This window comes from Stegastes partitus, unplaced genomic scaffold (genome assembly GCF_000690725.1).
Source record: "Stegastes partitus isolate 25-593 unplaced genomic scaffold, Stegastes_partitus-1.0.2 Scaffold174, whole genome shotgun sequence".
Lineage (NCBI taxonomy): Eukaryota > Metazoa > Chordata > Actinopteri > Pomacentridae > Stegastes > Stegastes partitus.
The window spans coordinates 717022-738364 of record NW_007577905.1 but is presented as its reverse complement, the minus strand read 5'-3'; the positions used below and the strand labels follow the sequence as shown (position 1 = coordinate 738364).

The 21343-nt window shown below is 43.5% G+C and overlaps 1 protein-coding gene across 2 annotated transcripts in view; it reads left to right on the top strand.

Moving 5' to 3' along the window:
- kremen1 (kringle containing transmembrane protein 1) overlaps window positions 1–21343 on the top strand; it is a 63884-nt gene that overhangs the window by 5165 nt on the left and 37376 nt on the right. For both annotated transcript variants that reach the window (XM_008279887.1, XM_008279886.1), the window contains exon 2: window positions 17507–17669. In XM_008279887.1, coding sequence (XP_008278109.1) covers window positions 17507–17669 — 163 coding nt within the window. The remainder of the gene's footprint in view (window positions 1–17506; window positions 17670–21343) is intronic.

Below are 21343 nucleotides of genomic sequence, written 5' to 3'. Positions count from 1 at the left end.
TTTCTGTGAATGCAATTCCATCATTTAGTTGTTGTTTTTAGCTGCTTCCTCCCTTTTCTGTTTAGTTGTGATATTTTATTACATCACTTTATTCACTGTGTCTCCTTTAAAAATTAGCCAAAAATGAACCATTTGCACTAAAACGATTCTGTAAAATACTACAAATTCTGTGCTACTTAGCGCAGCCGCGAAGCCACCAGTTAGTCGATTTACGGTCACGTGACGAAAAAAATTCAGCAGTACAGATAATAGTTATTTTTAGTATTGTCAGTTACTGTAAACTGTTCTGGATGATCTGTCAAGGTTTATTTATGTGGTTGTTATCTGATCGTTGTACGTGGCCAAAGTCATCAGCAGATGGAGTTTGCACAGTTGTTATGGAACTGTTGACGCTTGACGATTCTGGATCAACAAGTTGATTCTGTTGTTTAATGTTGTAATAAATCAATTAATAAATCTAGAAAAACTCTTCATCATAGCTGTCCAGAGTGGGGTAACGTCTTCACATCCAAAACCCAGAGACGAAAAAGCAGCAAATCCACACATTTAATAAAAGTTCAGCTCTACATGTGTGCGTTTAAGTTCAAATGTGAGGCAGCTGTAACCGTCTGGAGTCCCTATAAACTTCCAGTGTTCCTGCTCAACATTTTAAAGGGGCCATGTCAAGTGTCAACCCTAAAGGTCTCACATCCTCTTCTCATATACCCACACACCAACAACACACACCACTTTCTGTCTTTCCCCAGCTCTCCCTCACTCGCCCATCGCCGTGTCTCTCCCCCCTCTCTCTCTCTGGACTTAATCTTCTCTCGACTTGTAAACGCAGCCCGTACAGTGCAGTTTATGACTCAGCTCCGTCAACCTTTGTAACCTCTGGGACAAGAGGGATCTGTGCGCGAAGCCGAGCCTCAGAGAGATAATAACAGGCCATCTTCAGCCGTTTGAAGGAACACGAGCTTGTGTTGGCAGAGGTGGTCGCGATGGAGCGTCGGTTTGAGGAGAGACGGCGGGTTGTTAAGGACTTTAGCATGAGGGTAAACCCTCGGTGCTCAGCGTGGGGAGTGTCAGGGAGCATTATGGGAAGAGGGCGCATAGGGTCTGGATCTCAGATGTGGGTGCTGCGGTCCATCCTACCCCCCCTTCCTGCTTTTCCGGTTCAGAGAAGGAGATGGAAACCTTCTCCTCCCCTGGTGAGCTTCTGTGCAACAGACATACGTTCAGACAAACCACTCGCATACATTAGTGTGTGTGCGCTCTGCTACACAACTGGTGCATTCAGGATGAGAGCGCGTCTGGAAAACCTGCACTATTTCCATTACTTGGATTTTGAAATAATGATTTAAGTAAATTTAAAGTGTATGTTTGTTGAGCGACCTGCCTTTTTAATTTTTGAATGTGTACAAAAAGGAGATAATTTATACATGAAAACCTTGAATATTCATCTATTAATGATACGTGGCCCTTGAGATAACCTGCACTAATCAGTGATTCTCATGACGGGTTAAACAGACATGCTGGTGTGTGTTTGTGTGTGTGTGGTGGCTAATTCATGAGGAATTAGTGCCCAATTTGCAGTTCTCCTTCTCTCTACGTACCATTTGAGCTTAATTTAGCTCACAGTTTTGGTTTTTACAGCTCTCAGCTCCTTTGTTTTGGTTTATTTATTGTCTCATCCGCAATAAAGCTCTTAAACACAATTGTACCTGCCCAGCATGGAACAGCAGATGAAGTTAGCGACTAGCTGGTGAACACAGTGGAACTTCTGGCAGCTAAAGAGACAAATAAGAATGTTAGTGAAATGTTTGTGTTTTATTATGATGTGTTTTTCTGGTGGTGGCCAGAGACACAACTCCAAATGAATTCTGTTTTTACTCTGTCTGCTGGATGTGTAAATAGGCAGTCGTTTGCTAATGTCTTCATTATATCGCGGTCATAATATGTCGGTGTTGTGTTTAGAATTTCCTTCACTGCCCTCAGTTGTCAAAGAATCACTCAGCACTCCTTCATGATGGTTTTGTTAATGATATTTTCTTGTTTCCTCTACATGGATACCAGAACATTGTGCTTATTAATACAATACACTGGACTGAGCGACAGGATGAAAGTTTTGGTGATGTGACAGTGTGAGATAGTTACATATGTAATGGTGCTTTTGTATTTATTCAGGAGGCTTGTTTAGGAATAAATTCTTTAAAAAAAAACTTGCAGCTATACCAATTTCAAGTGATTGTTGAATTTATCCCCACTACTTTTATTTTATGTGCCCAGTTTCTAAGTGTCTCCATCTACAGTATGAAACCAGGCAAAGCTGCTAATCACAGATGAGAACTGTATTTTGCATGCAGTTTCTATACATTTTATTGATCTTTACTGAACTGCCAAACTTAAGCGGCTTACAGCTGAGAACTCTCCACTTAAATCTGGTCCTCCTACTGCTACATGATCAATGGCATTGATCTGTAGCGACTAAAACAACACTGAAAAAAAATAAAATCAATTGGTGTGTTTGATCCACACTCCAAGCACAGAGAGGAGCATCGAATCGTGGTTTTGTTTTGGGGGCTGTCATGTCCATCATGTTTGTTTCCAAAGATGTCCAGTAGGGATGAGCGATGTAGGATTTTTGCTTCCGATACGATATGCTAATTCTCCTTTAACTCATTTTAGCTGATGCAGATACCTACATATGCTCATACTTTTTTTCCATTTAATTGCAGAGAACACCAGGTCTCTCCTGAGGTAGAATTAACATTACAGCTGAACAATATACAAAAAAATTATATTGCGATTGTTGTGAGAGACATTGTCATGAGTGGGTCATTTTTGCAACTTCTTATTTCATCCCCCAAAACATAAAAGCTCCTATGTTTTGGATATTGCACTTGTCCATATAGTGATTTCCATAACATTTTGATGACTTATTCAGCTCTAATTAACACATTATACCTCTTATTGTACTGGCCCACCGACAGAAGCAGGTGTAGAATAGAGGGCTTTTCAGTTGCACACGTTCACTGAGCAAAACTTCTTCAACTTCTGCTAACATACGGTATGTATTTTAGTACAACATTTGCTAATTAAACTAAACTTTTAACCTAACAGGTGTTATCTGCCGAAGCAGCAGCTGCTGAGAACAAATACTTGTCTTTTAAAATGTAGCTTTTTGTGGCTTTTACAAAATATTGCTAAATTGAGTTTTGAGCAATGTCTTCACATATACCACGACATCTTCTCCGATAAATGGATGACACACTTGCAAAGAGGAAACACAAGTTGAGCAAGAGCTGTTACTCTCGTTTCTGACTTTTGAGATAATGTGAATCCTTTGCCTTTCAGTCAAGGACATGCAAAGATGTCTGCATCAATCACAGGACGGAATAATCTACCGGGGGTACACGTGGCTGCTTTTTGCTGTCTATTCTCTCATCGCTCACTGGAATGATGAGCAAGCTGACAAGTGGGCTAAATCTCTCTAAAACGTCTATGCACTCCATAAAACTTTGCACTCTTTTAAAGGTCCTGCAGGTGACCCAGAGGTCCAGTCATTGCATCCTGGGTGTTTTCACAGTAAACCCAGTCAGCCCGTCTCCTCTTTGTGTTGCGTCCGTGCATAATGAGTCGCACACCAGCCCATACGGAGGTGTCGTAAATCTTCAGTGGAATGCCCCAAGAGGTTAAGTTTAGCAAGGAAACAAAATGCACTAACAAAACCCAACTACACACATTAACTGCAACTGGCACTGGAACTGTTAGTTGAAATGCTAAAATGCTAGTTTGCGCTTAACTCGATGACGGAGCATCACGTGGACTCAAGTAGGCGGAAAGCTCACGAAGCTGTCCGCACGGCATGGTAAAGAAACCCGGGATCAAATTATTTTAAAGTGTACTTGAAATATGGGCACTGAGACAGACACTGACAGAAAATGAATTACGTTTGCAGTTTTGGTAGCTGAGTTATTACTTTATTAAGCAAAAGCGATGAACCTCTCTGCTGCTTTCTTACATCATCAGAAGCGCCCTGTGCTTGACAGAATAGGCAAAATGTGATGGGAAATTGGTAAATATTATATACTTAACTGTTGCATCAAACCTGAATAAATAATATTTTATCAATAAAACACTAATTTCAGTCTGCCTGTAAACCTGAAACATGAAATTCACCATATAGCAAACCTTCCATAAAGAGGCTGAGCAGCGCCTAATGTTCTGCTTCACTTGTGTGGTGATTTATTAAGGTAGAATAAAAACTGGTGATAGTGACACCGGCTCACAGTAGCCTCAGTTCATTATAAAAAAAAATGCTCTCCTTCAAATGCTGCTTCATGACATCAGCTGTTTTTTGCTGCAGTCATTGGTCAGCTGCTGCTACAACTAAGACAATGGTGACAACATTCAGCCATTTCCAAACACCAAAAGTTTATTTGAGTATTTATTTGTTACGCTTGTACGGTGTGTGAAATGCAACGTGACTGTTCTTCAAGGCTGTGCAACAACAATAAGATATTATAAAAGAACATTCTTTGAAAACAATTAAAAATGAGAAAAAATATCACACATAATGAGAAGGTAGAGTTTTAATGGTAGAGCGTGGGAGTAATTTCAATGATCACAGAACAACAAGGTGGTTTGTACACTGTAGAGTTTTAATGCAGACCGCGGCAGCACCCGGACAGAAATATGCAGGTGCTGTTCAGTCAGAGTTACATCTGTGTTCTTCTCTCCTGCTATCTGTGCTCACGTATACTGTATTTTAATACAGCCTCATTCTCAGTAAATCTGTTTCCCATTAAAATATATATATATTTTTTGTTTCAATGTTCAGAAGATGGACCGAGTATCAAACAGTGACTGAACACGATGTACTGAGACTGCAGCATTCACTTCCAGCCACTAAAATCCTGGGTTTATACCTGCACCACCGTCTGACAAACTCACCAGACACATCAGTTAAACCTCAAAGACAAGATGATTTGCTGTTATGTGCTTGTCACATATCTACCATGTCCATGCTGCACTTTTTTGAAAAGGAGTTTAACAGAACCGTGGGTTTCTCTTAGAGTTGCACTGCTGGCTTAAATGATAACCCGTCTTTTTATGTATTGTCATTATGAGTTTCTAGTGTCACGCCACAGTTTTGCAACTTTAATATGTATATCTTCCTTTATGGCTCTGTGATAGACTGGCGACCTGTCCAGGGTGTCCCCTGCCTTCGCCCTAGGTCGGCTGGGATAGGCTCCAGCCCCCCGCGACCCTAGTGAGGATTAAGCGGTGTATAGATAATGGATGGATGGATCTTTCTTTATCTTCCACACTGTGCCGCATTATACAGTGACATACATTTTGTCAAAATATCATGGACTTGAATGACTCTGTCAATTTGTTTATTACGCTAAAATAGCAATTTGTTTAGATTAGCTGGCTTATCAGTGAGTCGATAGATTAGTAAATAGAAAAAAGATGGTGAGTGGCAGCCCGACTATGAAGTGATAATAGATGAGAGGACAGAGAAATTTACATTCATTGAAAAGCCAGACATGGAGACTACAAAGTATAAAATGGAAGAAAATAGACCAGAGTATTTTTCTTTTTGCATATCCCAACTCTCATGATACTCAGCATGTCTTGACTTGTGAAGACAGGCCAAAGTTTTGAAGAATTTCCTCATTTACTTGGCTAAAAGTAAGTTGAATCTGGCTCATAGTTGGGAACAGAAGAGGAAAAAAAAAACCACTCCAGTTTAGAAATGTGTGCTTCTATGTCAAGCTGCTGCCCATTTACTTCCTGTTGACCTCTGGGTGGTGCCCTGCGAAGGTCAAGTTGTGGGCAACGCCCTTGTTCTACCATGCCAAGGGACTGGACCGCCCATAAAACCACCAACCACTAAGACGGAGAAACAGACCTAGTTATTATAAACACAATCATGCTTATTATCGTGCCACTGTGATTCTCGTCCTGTCGTGTTCAAAGGCTTACGCTCGTTTGATCGAAGTACCTCTCTCTGTGTTGTTCCCCGCTCTCTCCGTTTCTCTTTTTAAACTTCCGCCGAGTGCCACTCTTTCATTTTTCTCTCACCTTGTGCAAATCACCACCTGCTCGGGCGGTTGAGTGGTGCGACCCGGCATGCAAAGCAGCCCGGCCAGTTCCAGCTTCAGGATCCGTGATGGCGATGGTGGTGCACGGATAGTCCCCCTCGCAGGTGACGAGGCATGACCGATGCGATAGTCATGTAAAGCACAGGGCGTCCCCAAAACAAAGTGCTGCAAGGTTGAGCGTGTCACTCCGGTCCCTGATCCACGGAGGCGGTCCTGTGAGACAACATGGAATTAAGCTGTCAAGCTGCTCTCGGCTGTACACAACTGTCAGGGCTTGAAAGAGATAAACAATGTTTAGGTGGGAGAGTGCACTCATGTGGTCAGAGTACTGGTTTGTGAGGTTTTGTTGCTCAAAGGTCAGTCACGACTAGTCACACTGTTTTTCTGAATGACTGTGACATGTCGATTTTGAATGAAGCAAAGTAATACACTTACTTCTTCTCTTACAGCATTTCATCTCAAACTATCGAGATTGTTTCCCAAGTTTTCTCGCTTCCCTTCTGACAACAGATCCACCTCTCTTTTTCCATTTTAATACTATTATGCAGGAGTCGTGTTCCCTGGCCGCTTGTGTACCTTGACATTTGCGTATGCATGAGGAGACCCTCTCCAGTCAATGCCGGATGACATTCTCTCTGAGCCTTTGCTGGTGCTCTCTGCAGCAGTCAGAGCCCATCAGCTGGAACACACTCCAGGGCAGGAGGGTAAATCAAATAGTCAGAGAACAGTAATGAAATACCATAGAGCCTTATGTTCTTCTATGAATTCTATTAACTCTCAAACAAACAATTGTTTTCGTTATCAAAACTCCGTTCACAGGGAATGGAATTTTAAAGGAGATTTTAAGGCCCTCAGGAGGAAGTGGCTGATGCGTGAAAACGTTACACAAAACAGAACTTTGTGCCTCAAAGCTGGATTTTTTATAACAACGTGAAGTGAGTGTTATCAGCTCTGCGTGTGCTGATAACGGGAAGTGCAGCTTTGCTGTTTCCTACCAGCATTCATTGGCTGATGTATTGTTCCTGCATTTCAAGGAGAACCGAGAAGGAAAAAAAACAAAAAACGATTAAACTTTGTTTTGATTTGTTTTGGTACGGGCCCCAAACCATACAGGCTTCCTGTCTCTGTAGCTCTCTTTTTGAACGTACTATTAATAAAGCTTTTGACATAGTATGATTAAGGTAAATTAGCTGTTATTCTTTCTTTGATTCAGACATGTAACATGTTCCAAATATCTCGCCAGAGATTGGCTGGGTGTTTTTACAAAAATCTTCACAGGCTAGTTTCAAAGCAACCATGTATTTTTGTGGTGTCACATGCAATTCAGAGTTTTGAGAAGCGTAACCAAGAACATAACGGGAGGATATTGAATTGCTACTGTGTGAGACATGACCTGTCCGTCGAACTTTAGTTCTTTTTATACTGCAGTTATGGTTGGGCCAGGGCCACTGAGGTCTGTGCTCTACTGCGGTAGAGTAATGGCAACCACTTTAAATAAATGGAGAGTAATTTCGCTGCTGAGCCTCGGGGTCTGGTTTGTGTCCAGCTGTAGCAGTTTGTGGCCGAAGAGGCAAATTGTCTCCTTTCCTCCTTGCAGGAAACGCCCACAGACAGTACTGACTTGACAAAGCCAAGCAAGTGGACATGGCTAAGTGGACAGAGCAAACATTTGGACAAGTGAAGGGAGCAGACGTAGCTAAGTGGACAGCAAACAAAGGAACAAAGCCAGCAATGGACAGAGCTAAGAAGCCGTGACAAGGAAATGTGCAGTGGATCGCAGAGCGCAGAACAGAAGTCGGACAGCATGTTTTAGTGTGGTCGCTTTTTGAAAGAATATGGAAATAAACGTCCATTAACTGGAGCTGCGATGCTCTGGCGATAGTTAACTGAGATTAAACAGTTCATGGACGAATGCAGAGGAACATCTCAGTCAACCATTTTCACAAACAGCCATTGTTCCTGAAGCCGCGGAGCCGCTCATATCCCGTTGCAATGCGAGGCCCTTTGAAAGAGGCTTGAAGTCAAAAGAGATGTAAACCAAACCGCCAAGAGGCCCTGATTTAGTTGTCTGTCCAGCATCGAAGGTGAATGCAGCTCTCAGAGGTGAACACAAAACGGGCTGGGTCTGCAGCAGCCTACGTGGCACCAGCCCTCGACCCACGCCAACTGAGGGGTGGTCACACTTGGCCGATGCCATGAAACAGAATCTACTGGCCCTCAATAGATCCTCCGTAATGGATCCCTTTCTCAGGGAGGCCGGTGGGATGCCCCCTGTCTTTTACCAGAGCCATCTGGTTCCCAGTACTGCTGCTCTTCCCACAGCAGCACAAACCACAATGAAAAAGGATCGCTTTCACAGTCAAGATCAGGAACTGGAGACGTGGCTGTTTAAAAGGGGTCTGATGTTGAACGCAGTGGTCCCCTCTGTAGCCGCCTATTGTGCTGTTGTTATTGTGTCCTTGGAAGTTTGCTGAGTTGCGGTTTATCCAACAACCTTTTGGGATTTCAAACAGTGCAAATGTGCTCTCGTAGTGCTCTGACCCGGTCACTCAGGCAAGATACACTAAAGATAAAGACCTGAACATGATAGAAAAAAACAAGAATCCTCCGACAAATTGAAATGAATCTGGTGATAATGATTGCGGATTGTTCCAACAACAACAACAAGTGATTGAGTGCAGCCAGAGATTAAGGCAGAATGTGTTGACTTGCATGTAGCACAGCAAAATAGATTTTCTCCGCAATGTAAATTGATTTAAAGTGTAAAAAATCTAAACATACCAAAGAATGCTGAGGGAACAAACTAGTGCCTCCATCTGTAGTTTACAAAGATAGACAAAACAAACATTCTGGGGCCTTTTTCTGATGTGTTTACCACTCTCTCCAAACGAGCATGCTGGAGATTCATTGGATGCAGATGGGTGCATGTTTGTGCTCCACACATGGAGTCTGTTAATCCACTACTGCGAGCAAGAAGTTGCTCAAACCTCAGTTTTCAATGTACATTATTGCCATTTTTGTCGAGGCTGACCCACCTTGAGCAAAGTCTCCTCCCTCCCTCAGTCTAGTTCCCTGCACTGCCCACAGCGTGAATGACATCCAGTGTTTGTCTGATTTAGTTACATTTAATCACAACACATGGCTCTAAGCCTCTCCCAGACACTTGATCAACTTAAGTCCAATTTCCAGTAACCGTGTTCTTCCATTTCTGCGGGGAACAATTACTAAAAAGGGGCCTCAGAGCTGCCTGTAAAGCTCAGGATCCCCGGGCTGGTGTGGTTTAGAGAATATCAAGACAGATTGACAGCTTACACTCTTTGTTTTTTTGCTTTTCTATTCACACAGAAACGAAGCAGACGACTTTGATAATAAGGTGATCAAGACATGATCTCGGACTTCTCATGGGGATTTTTATAGACTGGAAAAAATCAATTTCTTTAGGAAATAATAGGAAGATTAATTGATAATGATGCAAGTAACAAGAAACCTCAAATCCAAGGAATAAATAACACTATTGTGTAGATGTGGTAAAACTTCAAGGGCTCTCTCAACTCAAATGACAAAAACACTTCAAAGTTTTCCATGTTTTGTTGACAACCTGTTCCCTATTACCTGTACAGACCTCCTTAATGAATTACGTCTTTAAGACATGATATTGTAAGCATTGTTTTATTCCTAAAAAAAGACAAATAAAAAAATAAATCACCTGTTTAACCACTCTGATCTGTCATCTGGGGCTAGAACCAGAGATAAAGTCACCCGCCCCCTCTTAGCTGCAAAGGATGCACTCATTCCCCAAATTAAAACGTTCATGTCATTCATGACTACTGGCAAGAAGAATCTCCACAACAGGACATAACTAATCAGAACAGTAGAGCTACATGTATAAAAGCAGCAGCAAATGTCTGTCAGAGCAAAGTAGGATCGTGGTTTGAAGTTCTGCATTAAAAAAAAAAAGATTTCCAGCAACATCTGTGCCCTTGAAGGCCACGAAAAGGAATCAAACATGAGCGGTGTACAGTTTACTGACGTCATGTTCACACTCTGATTGAAAAGCTGCCTTCTGTAAAAACGACTTTGACAAATCCCATCATTTAGATGAGCTGCAGCTTCTTGATTCGCCCTGAAAAAGATGAGTCACGGTTCTGTTTCGATAATGATGTCGTTTCACAATAAACAGTGAAACGGACTGAGACTTTTGATCTCTGTTTTTTTTGTTTAGTTTTTTTTCTTTTCACATTAGCAGAGCAGGTTGCTTCGATCCCTCCTCCTAAACCTGAGACCTTTATTTATCCCAGTCAGACCTCATCTTCCCTGAACCCTGTAATCACACAGGACCTCTGAGAGACTGCGTGTTGGAGGAGGGGGGGGTCTGTAATGGTTGCAAAAAGCACTGACAGAACTTCAGCTCCAACCAAACCACATATAATTTACATTCCTCAGATACCAGCTCAACCTGAGCACAAACAGGACAATCGAAAACAGGTGTGTTTAGCGGCAACCCTTGTCTTGCTCCGCCGTGGCTCACCTTTCCTTGAGGTGCTATCTGGCTTTCACGTCAGCTTAAGGCGGCTCAACTTTCAGGACAACAAATCTGAGGCGCATCATCACGCGTGAATCAGAACGTTACAACACGAGGCGGGCGAGAGAGCGCGAACGGGAGGTGAGCCGAAGCCGCACAGCTTACACGACGCTGCCGCAAATTGATTGGGGCTTTTTGAAAAAGGCTCCTCTATTGTGAAGACAGGAGTCGGGCCAACTGACAGACATGTGCACTCAAACACGCAAACATGTTAGCTCACACACACCCTCAGTGGGCGATATATCTACAGCGCAGCGATGAGTGGGTGAGAATGGCATCACCACAATGACACTGGTCCCACCACTGAGGGAACAAAGGAGCTCTGTGTGCATGTGTTGTGTGTCCTTCCTTCCCTCCACTTCAGATCCATCTTAAAATACTGCGGCTGCTCTGCTGCTGATGAAAATTGCTCTCTTTCATTCTTACTGTAAGTGCATCTGGGGCAAAGTGTGGGTATGTAGGGAGGGGAGGGGAAGAAAAAAAAAAGAGAAAGAGTTGGAATGATGAGGGTAGGAGTGCAGATTAATGCATGTTTTGTCACTGCATGTGTTTATCGGGGCATCTGACAGTACAAGTTGACTGAGGGATCATTTTACCATCCATTTAGAGGCAAAACAAAAAAGAACCAGCTTAAAACACCCCCATGCGAGGCGTACTTGGCCATTAGCAACAGTGAGCCATCATGACTTGCATCACCAGCCGTAGATCCTCTGGTTATCAAAGGCCTGCTTGCGATGATGAGCCCACATGGGGATGTGTTATTCTCTTCACAGAAGACATGCATTAGCAGGACATATTTTCTCTCCCTTAAGCCCAGCGTCGGTTGTTTGTTTGTTGGTGGAGGGCCCCAATGTGCAGCTGCACCACAGAGCTCCTCTGGAATGAGATCTGTACCTTCAAGCTCAGACCCCTGGCGTTGGGGTCTGTGTTTGCTGTTAATTTTACAAGCCTGAGCTTTGTCGGCCCCGTCTATAACACGGGGAAATGTGAAATAAACCAAGTGTTCACTTCACTGGTGCTATGTACAAGACGGAGAAAATTAGAGCCTGGGTTAACAATCTGCGGTATCATAAAAACGGTCTTTGTCCCACCCTGACTCGCTCTGCGTTTGCCTCTCTTCTTTCTTTTCCGCCTAGCTTCACTCTGTCTTTCACAATCCTTGCTGCAGTCTCAATGCTCTCCTCTAATTTGCTGTTTGGTTTAATTTAAGATGGATCGATCCCAGACGGCCTAACTGTGCACCTCTCGGCTTCTCTGTCTCCCCTCCCTGTACCCTCACTTTTAGTCCCTGCCTTCTCCTGGCTGCACAAGTCTTGTTTACTCTGGTGTCACATTTGGTTTTGAGCAGGTTCAGTGGCATGTGTTGAGTATGCGGGAGATTTCCTCTTCTGTTTGCTTAGCCCTGCAGCCCCTGTCTTTTTTATTGTAAGTAGAGGGACGTGATTGTGAGTTAATGTGAGAGCAAAGCAAGGACACGGTTAGAGATGAAGACACTTTTAATGCTTGGAAATATGGCCTACTTTCTGGCACACGTTGAGTCTGTTTTGAAGAAATGGGAAGGAGATGCCAGTGGGAGGTAAATGAACAAAACATCCCCATCCAGCCCCGTGTCAGGCTGGCTGACGGGTCCCGGATGTCGAAGGTTTTTGCCAGCGGCTTTTTCCCCTCAGGGTTTCAGCGAATCTCCGAATGTCCTTTACGTCATTGTCAGAGTCTGCAGCCCATCAGTCACTCCCTGAATGTCTGCCAAGCAAAAACTCAGAATCATCCCACCTCGCTCCATCCTTGTCCGTTCACAGAGCCAAAACTAACCTTGTCCATCTGTGTTGTGTTTTGTCAGTTATCATTTCAGCCACTACGGGAAATCCTACAAAGGTGGATGTTTTTATATGCTTCAGTATGCTTACTGATTAATTTTTCAGAATGACTGGGAACATAATTTTAGGGCCAGCAAGCATCTTGTGGCAAAAAAAAAAAAAAGCCTTTTATGCTTTCCATTTTTGCAACAAGCAACTTCAAACAGAGGGGATTTTGGCAGCGCTTTCAGCCCACCACTGGCAGATTAGACTCTTTCCATTACGGAGCTAAATAATAGAGGCCGCACAAAAACGAGATGGGGCCTTGTTTTATAGGTGCTACCCAGCAACTTTGGCAGGGAGTCCTGTGGGTCTGTGGCTACTGTGGTAGTGAATTCAGGGGGTGGTGCAGCGGAGGGTTTCTGCAGGAAGAATGGTGATGATGGAGGCTATTTTGGGACTGAATAAGGTCTCGGTTTACGGCCTGGTTATCTGGGGCTACAACCTATGACAAAAGCATGAAATGAAAGCGGGGACTGTGAAACACCATTGAGAAGTCATTGTCTGCAAATTGAACTCGTTAAACGGCATCTTTCCTCATCACTTGGGAAGCACCCACGCTTCTTTCTTTGCACTTTCATTGACCTTCCCACATGAGGGTGCTTTTAAAAACCCTCTTATAGGAGAGATCAGAGAAGCGAGGAGGCGAGGTGTGGTCCATTAACTGCTGAGCTGCCCCCCCCCTCCTCACTCCGAGAAGTCTCCTAAGCAACTTCACTAAAGGAGCCTCGCTGAGTGTGTGGCTATCTGTGAATCCTGCACAGTAAATGTGAAGCAGTCTTCCTGCCATCGTCTGAAGTCCGATGAGGTTTTGATGTGGAAATAGATGCTGTTGGAGAAAAGGGGAACCAGACATGTGTTACAGCCAGCTGTGTTTCCCCCCCTCTCAGAAAAGAACTCTGTAACCCGCTACATCTGGCCTGGTTTGGCCTGGCCCTGGCCTATGTTCTTACTACACTGACATTAATGAGACCCACAACAGTAATGGCTACCAGTGCACCGTGGAGGGGAAGCAGCTTGTATATTAATAATCGGCCTTTTCTGTCATCTTTGTTTGTGGACTTTGGAGGGTCTCTGCAGTGTTGGATGGATCATTGTGCAACTTCCCCTTTTCAGTTGTGTACAAATGAGTTTTTGTGCACAATACTGTACATACGTGCTTCCTTCGTAAACTCGTTTTGCGTAATTTTATTATAGTGGAAATATTGCTCATGCTCTAAGCCTGCTCTGCTGTCCCCAGAGCCCAAAGCATATAATAAAGATGGAAGGAAGCTCTTTATGTCAGCCCTCTGTGAGGAAGCAGTTGTCTGTAATTATCGCTGCTTTTCATCCCTCGTAGCAAACACAACAAATAAGTGCTCTTGTGTGACCTGGCAGTGTGTTTCAGAGAAACTATTTGTTTGTGAGCTTGTTTGTTTGTGCTCTTAAGATCACATGACCAAAGCCCCAAACTCTTTTCTTTCCCTCTCACCCCTCTCTGCTCGGAGCATCAAGTGCATTTGAAGTTGCAATGTGGAAGTCATTAGCCACAAATCCTAACAAATATAATAACAGGGCGATTAGCTCTCTCTCAGCGATCCTCTGCTGTTTTCCTTTTTTTTTTTCCCCCCTCTCGTTGCTGGGGTGGTGCTGTACTTTGTGAATGCAGGGCTTGGTCAAGGGCGAGTCCTCCTCTTCCCTTTCCCGGACTTTTTCTATTTGTAGGTCTGCATGTATTTTATAGGAGGCTTTTTTCCCCCCTTCTCTCTGTCTCTCATGCGGTAGTGGTTCTGTTTCCCATCACGGCCTATGATGAAACCACAAGAAAGCCAAGGCCCATGTGACGAGAGCGCAACAGTTGCTTGGTGACAAGGAGAGGGGTGTGAGGAGGGGGCTGGGCATGTTGGGAGGGGAGTCGGCCTGAAGTGGTGACGGTCCAATCAGTGGATGAGCTCTTCATTTTCCTCCAGGACAAGGATAAAACACTCATATCCACATCGCTCCGATGTAAAATTGGCCTTTTCTCTTTAGCTTGATAGATGTGTGGGCGTCCGCAGGGCTTTTAAATGGTCCATTCATCTTTACGATGGCCTCACTTATCTCTGAGTCCTTGCAGATCTGCTACTTCCCATTCCCACCACAAGCAAATGGTGCCTTGAAACCACATGGAACACCCCCCTCATCTGCCTAACGGTGGCAAAACGTTGCCATATTTACCATCTCGTCGTGGAAAGCTAACTTGGCCGCAGCAGGGCAGGATGATTGCCAACAGCAGCCCGTTCCAAGCGGACCATGTGCAGACAAGCCATGCTTCATCCCGTAACTCAAGAGTAAAGTTTCCTGAAGGAGGAGAAGAGGGAGAGAAGACATTTACAAAGTCATTTGGCTCTTTCCTTTTTGATACAGTGCATTGAGCAGAGCTGCACGCAGCCAAGTTCAGGGATTTTAATACCCACTCTTTTGGGGGAGACGATATTTGAAGGGCGTGAGCTCATTTGGGATGCAGTCGGTTGCCCTGTCCCTGCCTGATGTTATCCTCTTTGACTGGGGCAGTAACAGTCGTGATTGCTTTCGGGGAGCAGTGACTCATAATTGTGCTTGTGCCACTGCCAAACTCTCCATAGCAGTGTTTCCTTGTCTTTATTTCTGTTGCCGTGGCTGCCAGCGTCCAGACAAATGTAAATACGATGAAAATTCATCAAATTATTCCCATCCTCACAAGTTAGTATGTCTTACATTGTATAATGCATTTCAAAATACCCTCATTGCTGAACTGTACCACAGCAGCTGGCACTAATGTTGATTAAAGAACACCCTCTTCTGTGCAAAGTCTTGCAGTCGCTGCTCCCTCACTTGCATCTGCTCACAGGTGCATCGATTCAGAACCTAGAAGTGAGCATTATTTAACACGCCTCTCCCGTCCTCTGGGTGTCAGCGCGATCATAAGTTGTTTCCTCCACCCCTCTTATCGCTCCCTTATGTAAGAGTGCCAAGAGCATGACCCCTGTTGTAACACCATTAAGCTGTTTTTCTAATTTTATGGAGTCGCGTTCTGCCTCAGCCACTCTCAGGTGGATTTACGACCTGGTGGTTGATATCCTTGCATGCCGAGGCAGTATTAATTTGCTAAGAGAGAGCGGAGCCATTTACAGACAATAGAGTGGCATCATAATTGCAGGAACCTGACACCCTGCAGCTCCTTGCTGCTGCTGAACTCCTGTCAGCCAGACGATGGATGGCTGATAAGCTTGACTGAGCAGCACAGCCGAAACAACTAATTAAAAGCAACTTTGGCTGTCACACTGAGAACAGTCGGAGCCTCTGATTTACTCTAAAATTAAGTGTTAGCAGTACTTTTGTGGTGAATGCAAGAAGCTGGAATGTGTGTTTGCGTGCAAGCTAACTGCTGTAAATATTGCACAGCATGGTCCGAAGTATGGGAAGCTAATTACTAAGCACGTAAAACTTTCACAACATTTATTTCTTGTTTAAGCAATATAACTCTGCATTCATTCACATCTTCTAATAACACACAAAACTTTTACTTGGGAGTCCACTGATCTCCCACAAATAAGAAAACAACCGTTTATGATGTCTTTTAACTGTCGTCCAGCTCTTAAAGATCCATGAAACAACCTCAAAGAGCCAGTTAAGAATGGACCTGGCAGCAGACTACAGAAGATGCATTACAAAGCATCTAAGCTAAAGGGATCCCCAAAGAAATGTTTGTCTATATGAGTTGAAAGGGAATGACAGAACAGGCAAAGGGCGCGGAGAAGAAAAGAGTGGAAGATGGCAAGGGAGGAGAACAGATGATAAGACACAAGAGAGGAAGTTGGGAAACCTTGGATTCAAAAGAGAATAAGAAAGAGCCTTGGAGCACAGCTGGCTCACCAAGGGGTATAATGACTGTCATATTGCAATGCATTAGCTCATGCTCAGCCCAGACAGCTTGACTTGATAAAAGGGGCCGGTCATTGGCTAACCACATACATAGCAACAAGAACCCATGGAGACGATCCAAACAAGCGAGCATTGTTTATACCTTATTAATGTTTGATTGACAGGCAAGATGTGAAACTGTTGTGATAGTTCCACGTGCTCTTTCTTGACACCTTCAAAATGCATCGACAAAACTTATCAGAGCTTCACACTGTTATGCATCTACTCTTTGCATACAAGTTAATGTCACATGCTGACTGGTTGTTTTTTTTAAATCTCCCATGGTTACTCTGAGCGGGCATCCTGCTCTGTCAGTCATGGCAATTATGAGCACCTGCAAGCATGAGTAATCATAACAGTCACATAGTAAATTAATATTTTCCATTGTAATGCAATCAAAGGAGGAATTCAGTTCAAGCTGTTAAAACTCTCTTGACGGGAGCCCCCCCGAGGCTCAGGGCGATGAGCGCTGATGGCTCATCATCCCTCCATCAGCCATTGTTTATTTGAATTCCGTCTTTCAGGGAAGAAAAGCCTTCCACCAGCCCTTGTTTTGCCCAGGGAACCTCTCGCTTTCTCACTCTCTCTGCCTCTCTCTGACTCGGCCATATGGTTGTTATACACTTCCTGGAAATTCAAGCCATATTTGCTTTTGCTATATATCTGTGCAGCTTTTTTGTTTTTTCCTCCCCTTGTGTTCGTGTGTTAGCGTTAATTGAAACAATACTGTCATTGATCTCGCTTTAACACTTTTGGCCAGAGCTTAAAATACATGGTGCCTGGGCAAAGAATACAATTATTCCAAACTTATCGTCTATAATCATTCCAAACACATTAAAAGATTTTTAACAGCGCGAGGGTAATCCACAGAATCCAGATTCTCAATAAAGCGGGTCACATGTGTGGCTTAGTTTTACATGCCTGTTTTAAAAGTTCTCTCCAAGCTTTTGATTTCCAACTTAATAGATGTCGAATCCCTTATTGCAAACACCCAGAGTTTGATTTATAAATTTACGCTCTCATTTCTTCCCCCCTTTTAATTTCTGTCTTTCCAGAGTGTTACACAGCGAACGGAGAGGACTACAGGGGTTTCCAGAACCAGACCAGCCTGCATGGTGGTAAACCCTGCCTCTTCTGGAATGAGACCTTCCAGCACCCGTACAACACCCTCAAATACCCGAATGGAGAAGGAGGTCTGGGCAGCCACAACTACTGCAGGTAGGCTGCAAGTTCACGAGTGCAACCCAACCATGGATATGATTCACTCAATAAATGATGAATGACACAGTGATAGCACCTCTGACTATGACTTAGGGGTAATTAGAGTCATTTAAGAGACTGATGATGTTGTCTGGTAGTTTAGTTTAATGGTTGATGGAGTTGTTTAGGCCATACTGCATCAAGAAAAAAAGTTATAAACCAAAATATGTCAAAAGATGTAAATATAATGTAAAAATAGTGCTCGCATTCTGGATTCCTCAAATATTAAACTGTCCAATATTTAACAAGAACATACTTGGCATATTTTTTGTGTCTTGTAAATCAACTCATGACCTCTTGAATTCATGAAAGAAATGTTTTACTTGTTTGGGAAATGAAAATATTTACTGTCTTGCCGTGAGTTAGATTAGAATATGACTGTTTACTAGATATGAAGTTATTGCCCACAGCTGGCAAACTCAGTGTAGTACAAAGACTATAAATTAGAGGAAACTAGAAGGGCATTCAGAATGCGATGCCCAATGCTCTATCTCCCAATTTTAATTAAAGTGATCCGGATACAATGAAAAAAAACAACTTTGCCTGGTGGTTTTTGCATAATCTCTATGACAGAAACAGAAACAGCAGTGAAAATGTACCTCCGCCTTGGCTCTCATCTTGGTGGAGGAACAAGGAACCTGGCTTTATCCAAGAATAACAAGAAACAGTTATTACAGTGCGTTTTGTTTGTTTCACCTGTACAAAGCCTGAAGCATTCAAGACCTGGAACTTCCTGGTTGATGAATCCTGCTAAAGAACTGTCAAATATAGGACCCAGTCTCCAAAGAGTCTTCTGGTGACACCTTCATTTCTTTTATGTATTTAACAGGCATAAAAAAGAATAAAAGCCCGTTTAGATATTTAACTGATTTTACCACTCAGCATTTCAAGCAAGCTTTAGCTGTGGCTGCCCGAAAGAATAACAACTCTTCCTTCTTATTTTTCGCCGTAAATCTCCCTTTGTGCTCCAGTAGATCCACCACAAAGTCCCAAGCAGTGACTCACAGTGTAAGGCTACCAATCTTTTTGGCACGTATCTTATGTTTGTTTGTAATAATTGTAATTTATGCTATTGAGTGGTGGCTTCAAAACTCTGTTGTTTGAGTGAGCTTTGAACTTCCTAGACAAAGCACTTGGCTTTCTGAATAATTTAGAACCAGGTCGCTGTCTTCTTGCAAAGGGTTTGAGCACAAGGGAACCTGCTCAGACATTTGCCTCTGAATATTTCATTGGTAGTACCCAAAGAGAGCATTTATCCCTGTCATCACAAGGATGCAAACACGCTTGAAACGCCACGCTTGGAGTTTGTGTAAGCAAATCTCCATCCCTCGTCCCTGGAATGTGAAGGGACGCAGTGGCTTTTGGGTGTCTCGGAAGCCCTTTCTATCCGTCAGTCACACTCCGAGTGCAACTGTCAGCATTGTATGCACAACTGTCAAACTTGTGTATTTTCAGGGAGCCGCACTCTTTCGTGAGTCAGTTCATCGAGACGTCCAGAACAGTGGCTTGGCTCGGATCGCTGGGCCATAAGAAACAGAACACCCCCTCCTGCTCGGCCCGAAGCCTCTGAAACATTTCTCTAAGTCATGGTTGTAAACTCATAATGCAGCAATGCTTTGAAGTGGCACTGGACAGATTTGTTTTTACTTGAACTGGATGAGAATTCGGAAGATTTATGAGGAGGATACGTACAGAGGATGGAGGAATGCTTTCCCTGCGCACTAGGAGTGTATTATGTCCAACAAGTGATTCGAAAAGGATATGTTCATTGTTTGGATTTGGCTGTTTTCTTGGCATCGGATGCATTTAGCAGCTTTTCCAACTCACTGACAGCTCATAGCTTTGCTTGTTTCCCGACAGAGGGATTTCTGTCACTTAGGGCTGAAGCTGCAACTTTTGTCAGACTTTTTCCTTGAAAGGATTCACCCATCAGCAGCACTGTGGGAACCAAAGTGGCCACTTTATTATGAAAAGATGAGGGATGGTATTTATGGCATGTCTGCGCAAGGTCAAGTATTTGTGCATGCGTCCACCCACATGCGTGTTGTCGTGTGCACACGTTGTGAACATGAACGTACCTGCAGAAGAGGATCCCACTGCAATGTTTGATTCGTTCAGTCACATGAAGCTAGATCATGAGATGGATTTTTCCACCTCTGTGGGAAACGGTCTCAGACATTGTTCCCCAATTTGGATTGCAAATCTCCTTATTTACATGAGGTGCATCTTGCAATGCAAATCGTTTCCAATATTTCTTTAACCCACTTTCACCTTCAAAATGTTTCTCTGTCATGTGTTTGTCTGTCATCTGAGGTTTAGCTTTTTGTCAGTATTTCTAGAACTTCGCAGTAGTTGGTAATTCTCAGACAAAAGGGAGGCCAGCAGAGTGAAAGCCAGAAGGAGGGGTTATAAAGGGGAGCCGTGGCAGTTTAGGCATGTCTGACCCTGAGGCCACTTTTAAGAAATGAGAGAGTCCAGAGCACAGGTGGATAATGTGAAGCAAGGATTCTCTACATTTCCTAACTTTAACACACAGCTCCAAGCACGTATCAGATGTTGAGAAGCAGAGACGTAGAGGATCACTTTTTTTGTCCCATCACCAGCATTTCCTTGGTGGTAATTTAGTCAAGAGGTCACTATAGTATTGTTGAAGAAAGAGCCCTAACAGCCCCCACATTTCATCTTTACAGCCTGCTATAAAATACCCCAGTGAAAACGGGAAGAAACCGGGCAGAGGGGAAATGTCACATTATTCCCCCTTGCAAAGAATGAAGCACAAATCCTCCAGGAAAAGGACAAGAGCTCTCGTGTCTAAGCCGAGACTTAGGGAGGCTCATTTCAACAGCCAATATCACGTTACTAATCATCGGCACGGTTCGGTTCAGAATTTATTTCGCATCGTGAAACGGAGGTAAATGGTCTAAGTCTGGCTTTGAGCTCGGATGTCGGTTTGCAATCATTCCACACTTTTGCACTTAAACAAGACACTTTATTCAGCCTTAAAGTTCTTCTCTGACCCTTTTCTGGATGCTTCATGACACGAGAAGAACATCACGCAAATCAAAGTTCTGATTTATGTTTCATTTATTGTTCCTTCCACTGCACTGTTCCTGCTGGCTGATATTGCACTCTCCCTTCGGTGCATTAGTATGAGGGTGTGAAGTGCATGATGGTTCAGTGGGTGGTTGAATAGCTTTGCCAGCCATTTGACGGCTATTTATATGCAGGTGTGTGTGTGTACTATAGAATTTACGAGTGTTCGCGATGGCTTCTAATGCTTTTGCCTTACATAGATGAGATAATGGAAATGCCAGAGTGAATAGTGTTCCCCAAGCTGATTGTAATTGAATCTCCATGATGTCAGGTGCAAATCTGAGGTCAGGAAAACTGCAGCAAAGTTGTCGCGCTGGTTGTGTGACTGTTATTATGATCCCAGGGCACTGCTTAGTTAAATTGAAGAAGTTGATAGAAGTGTCCCATGAGAAGATGTACTGTGCGGTGGCAAAGCATCAGCATCCACACTACAGTAATGTCAGAGCAGGAGCAAATTTGGTTCAATAAATTGTACCTCTTATATGTTTGGACATTTGTCTTTAAAGGATAGTTGGTTGTATTTGTTGAGGTTTTGAGAA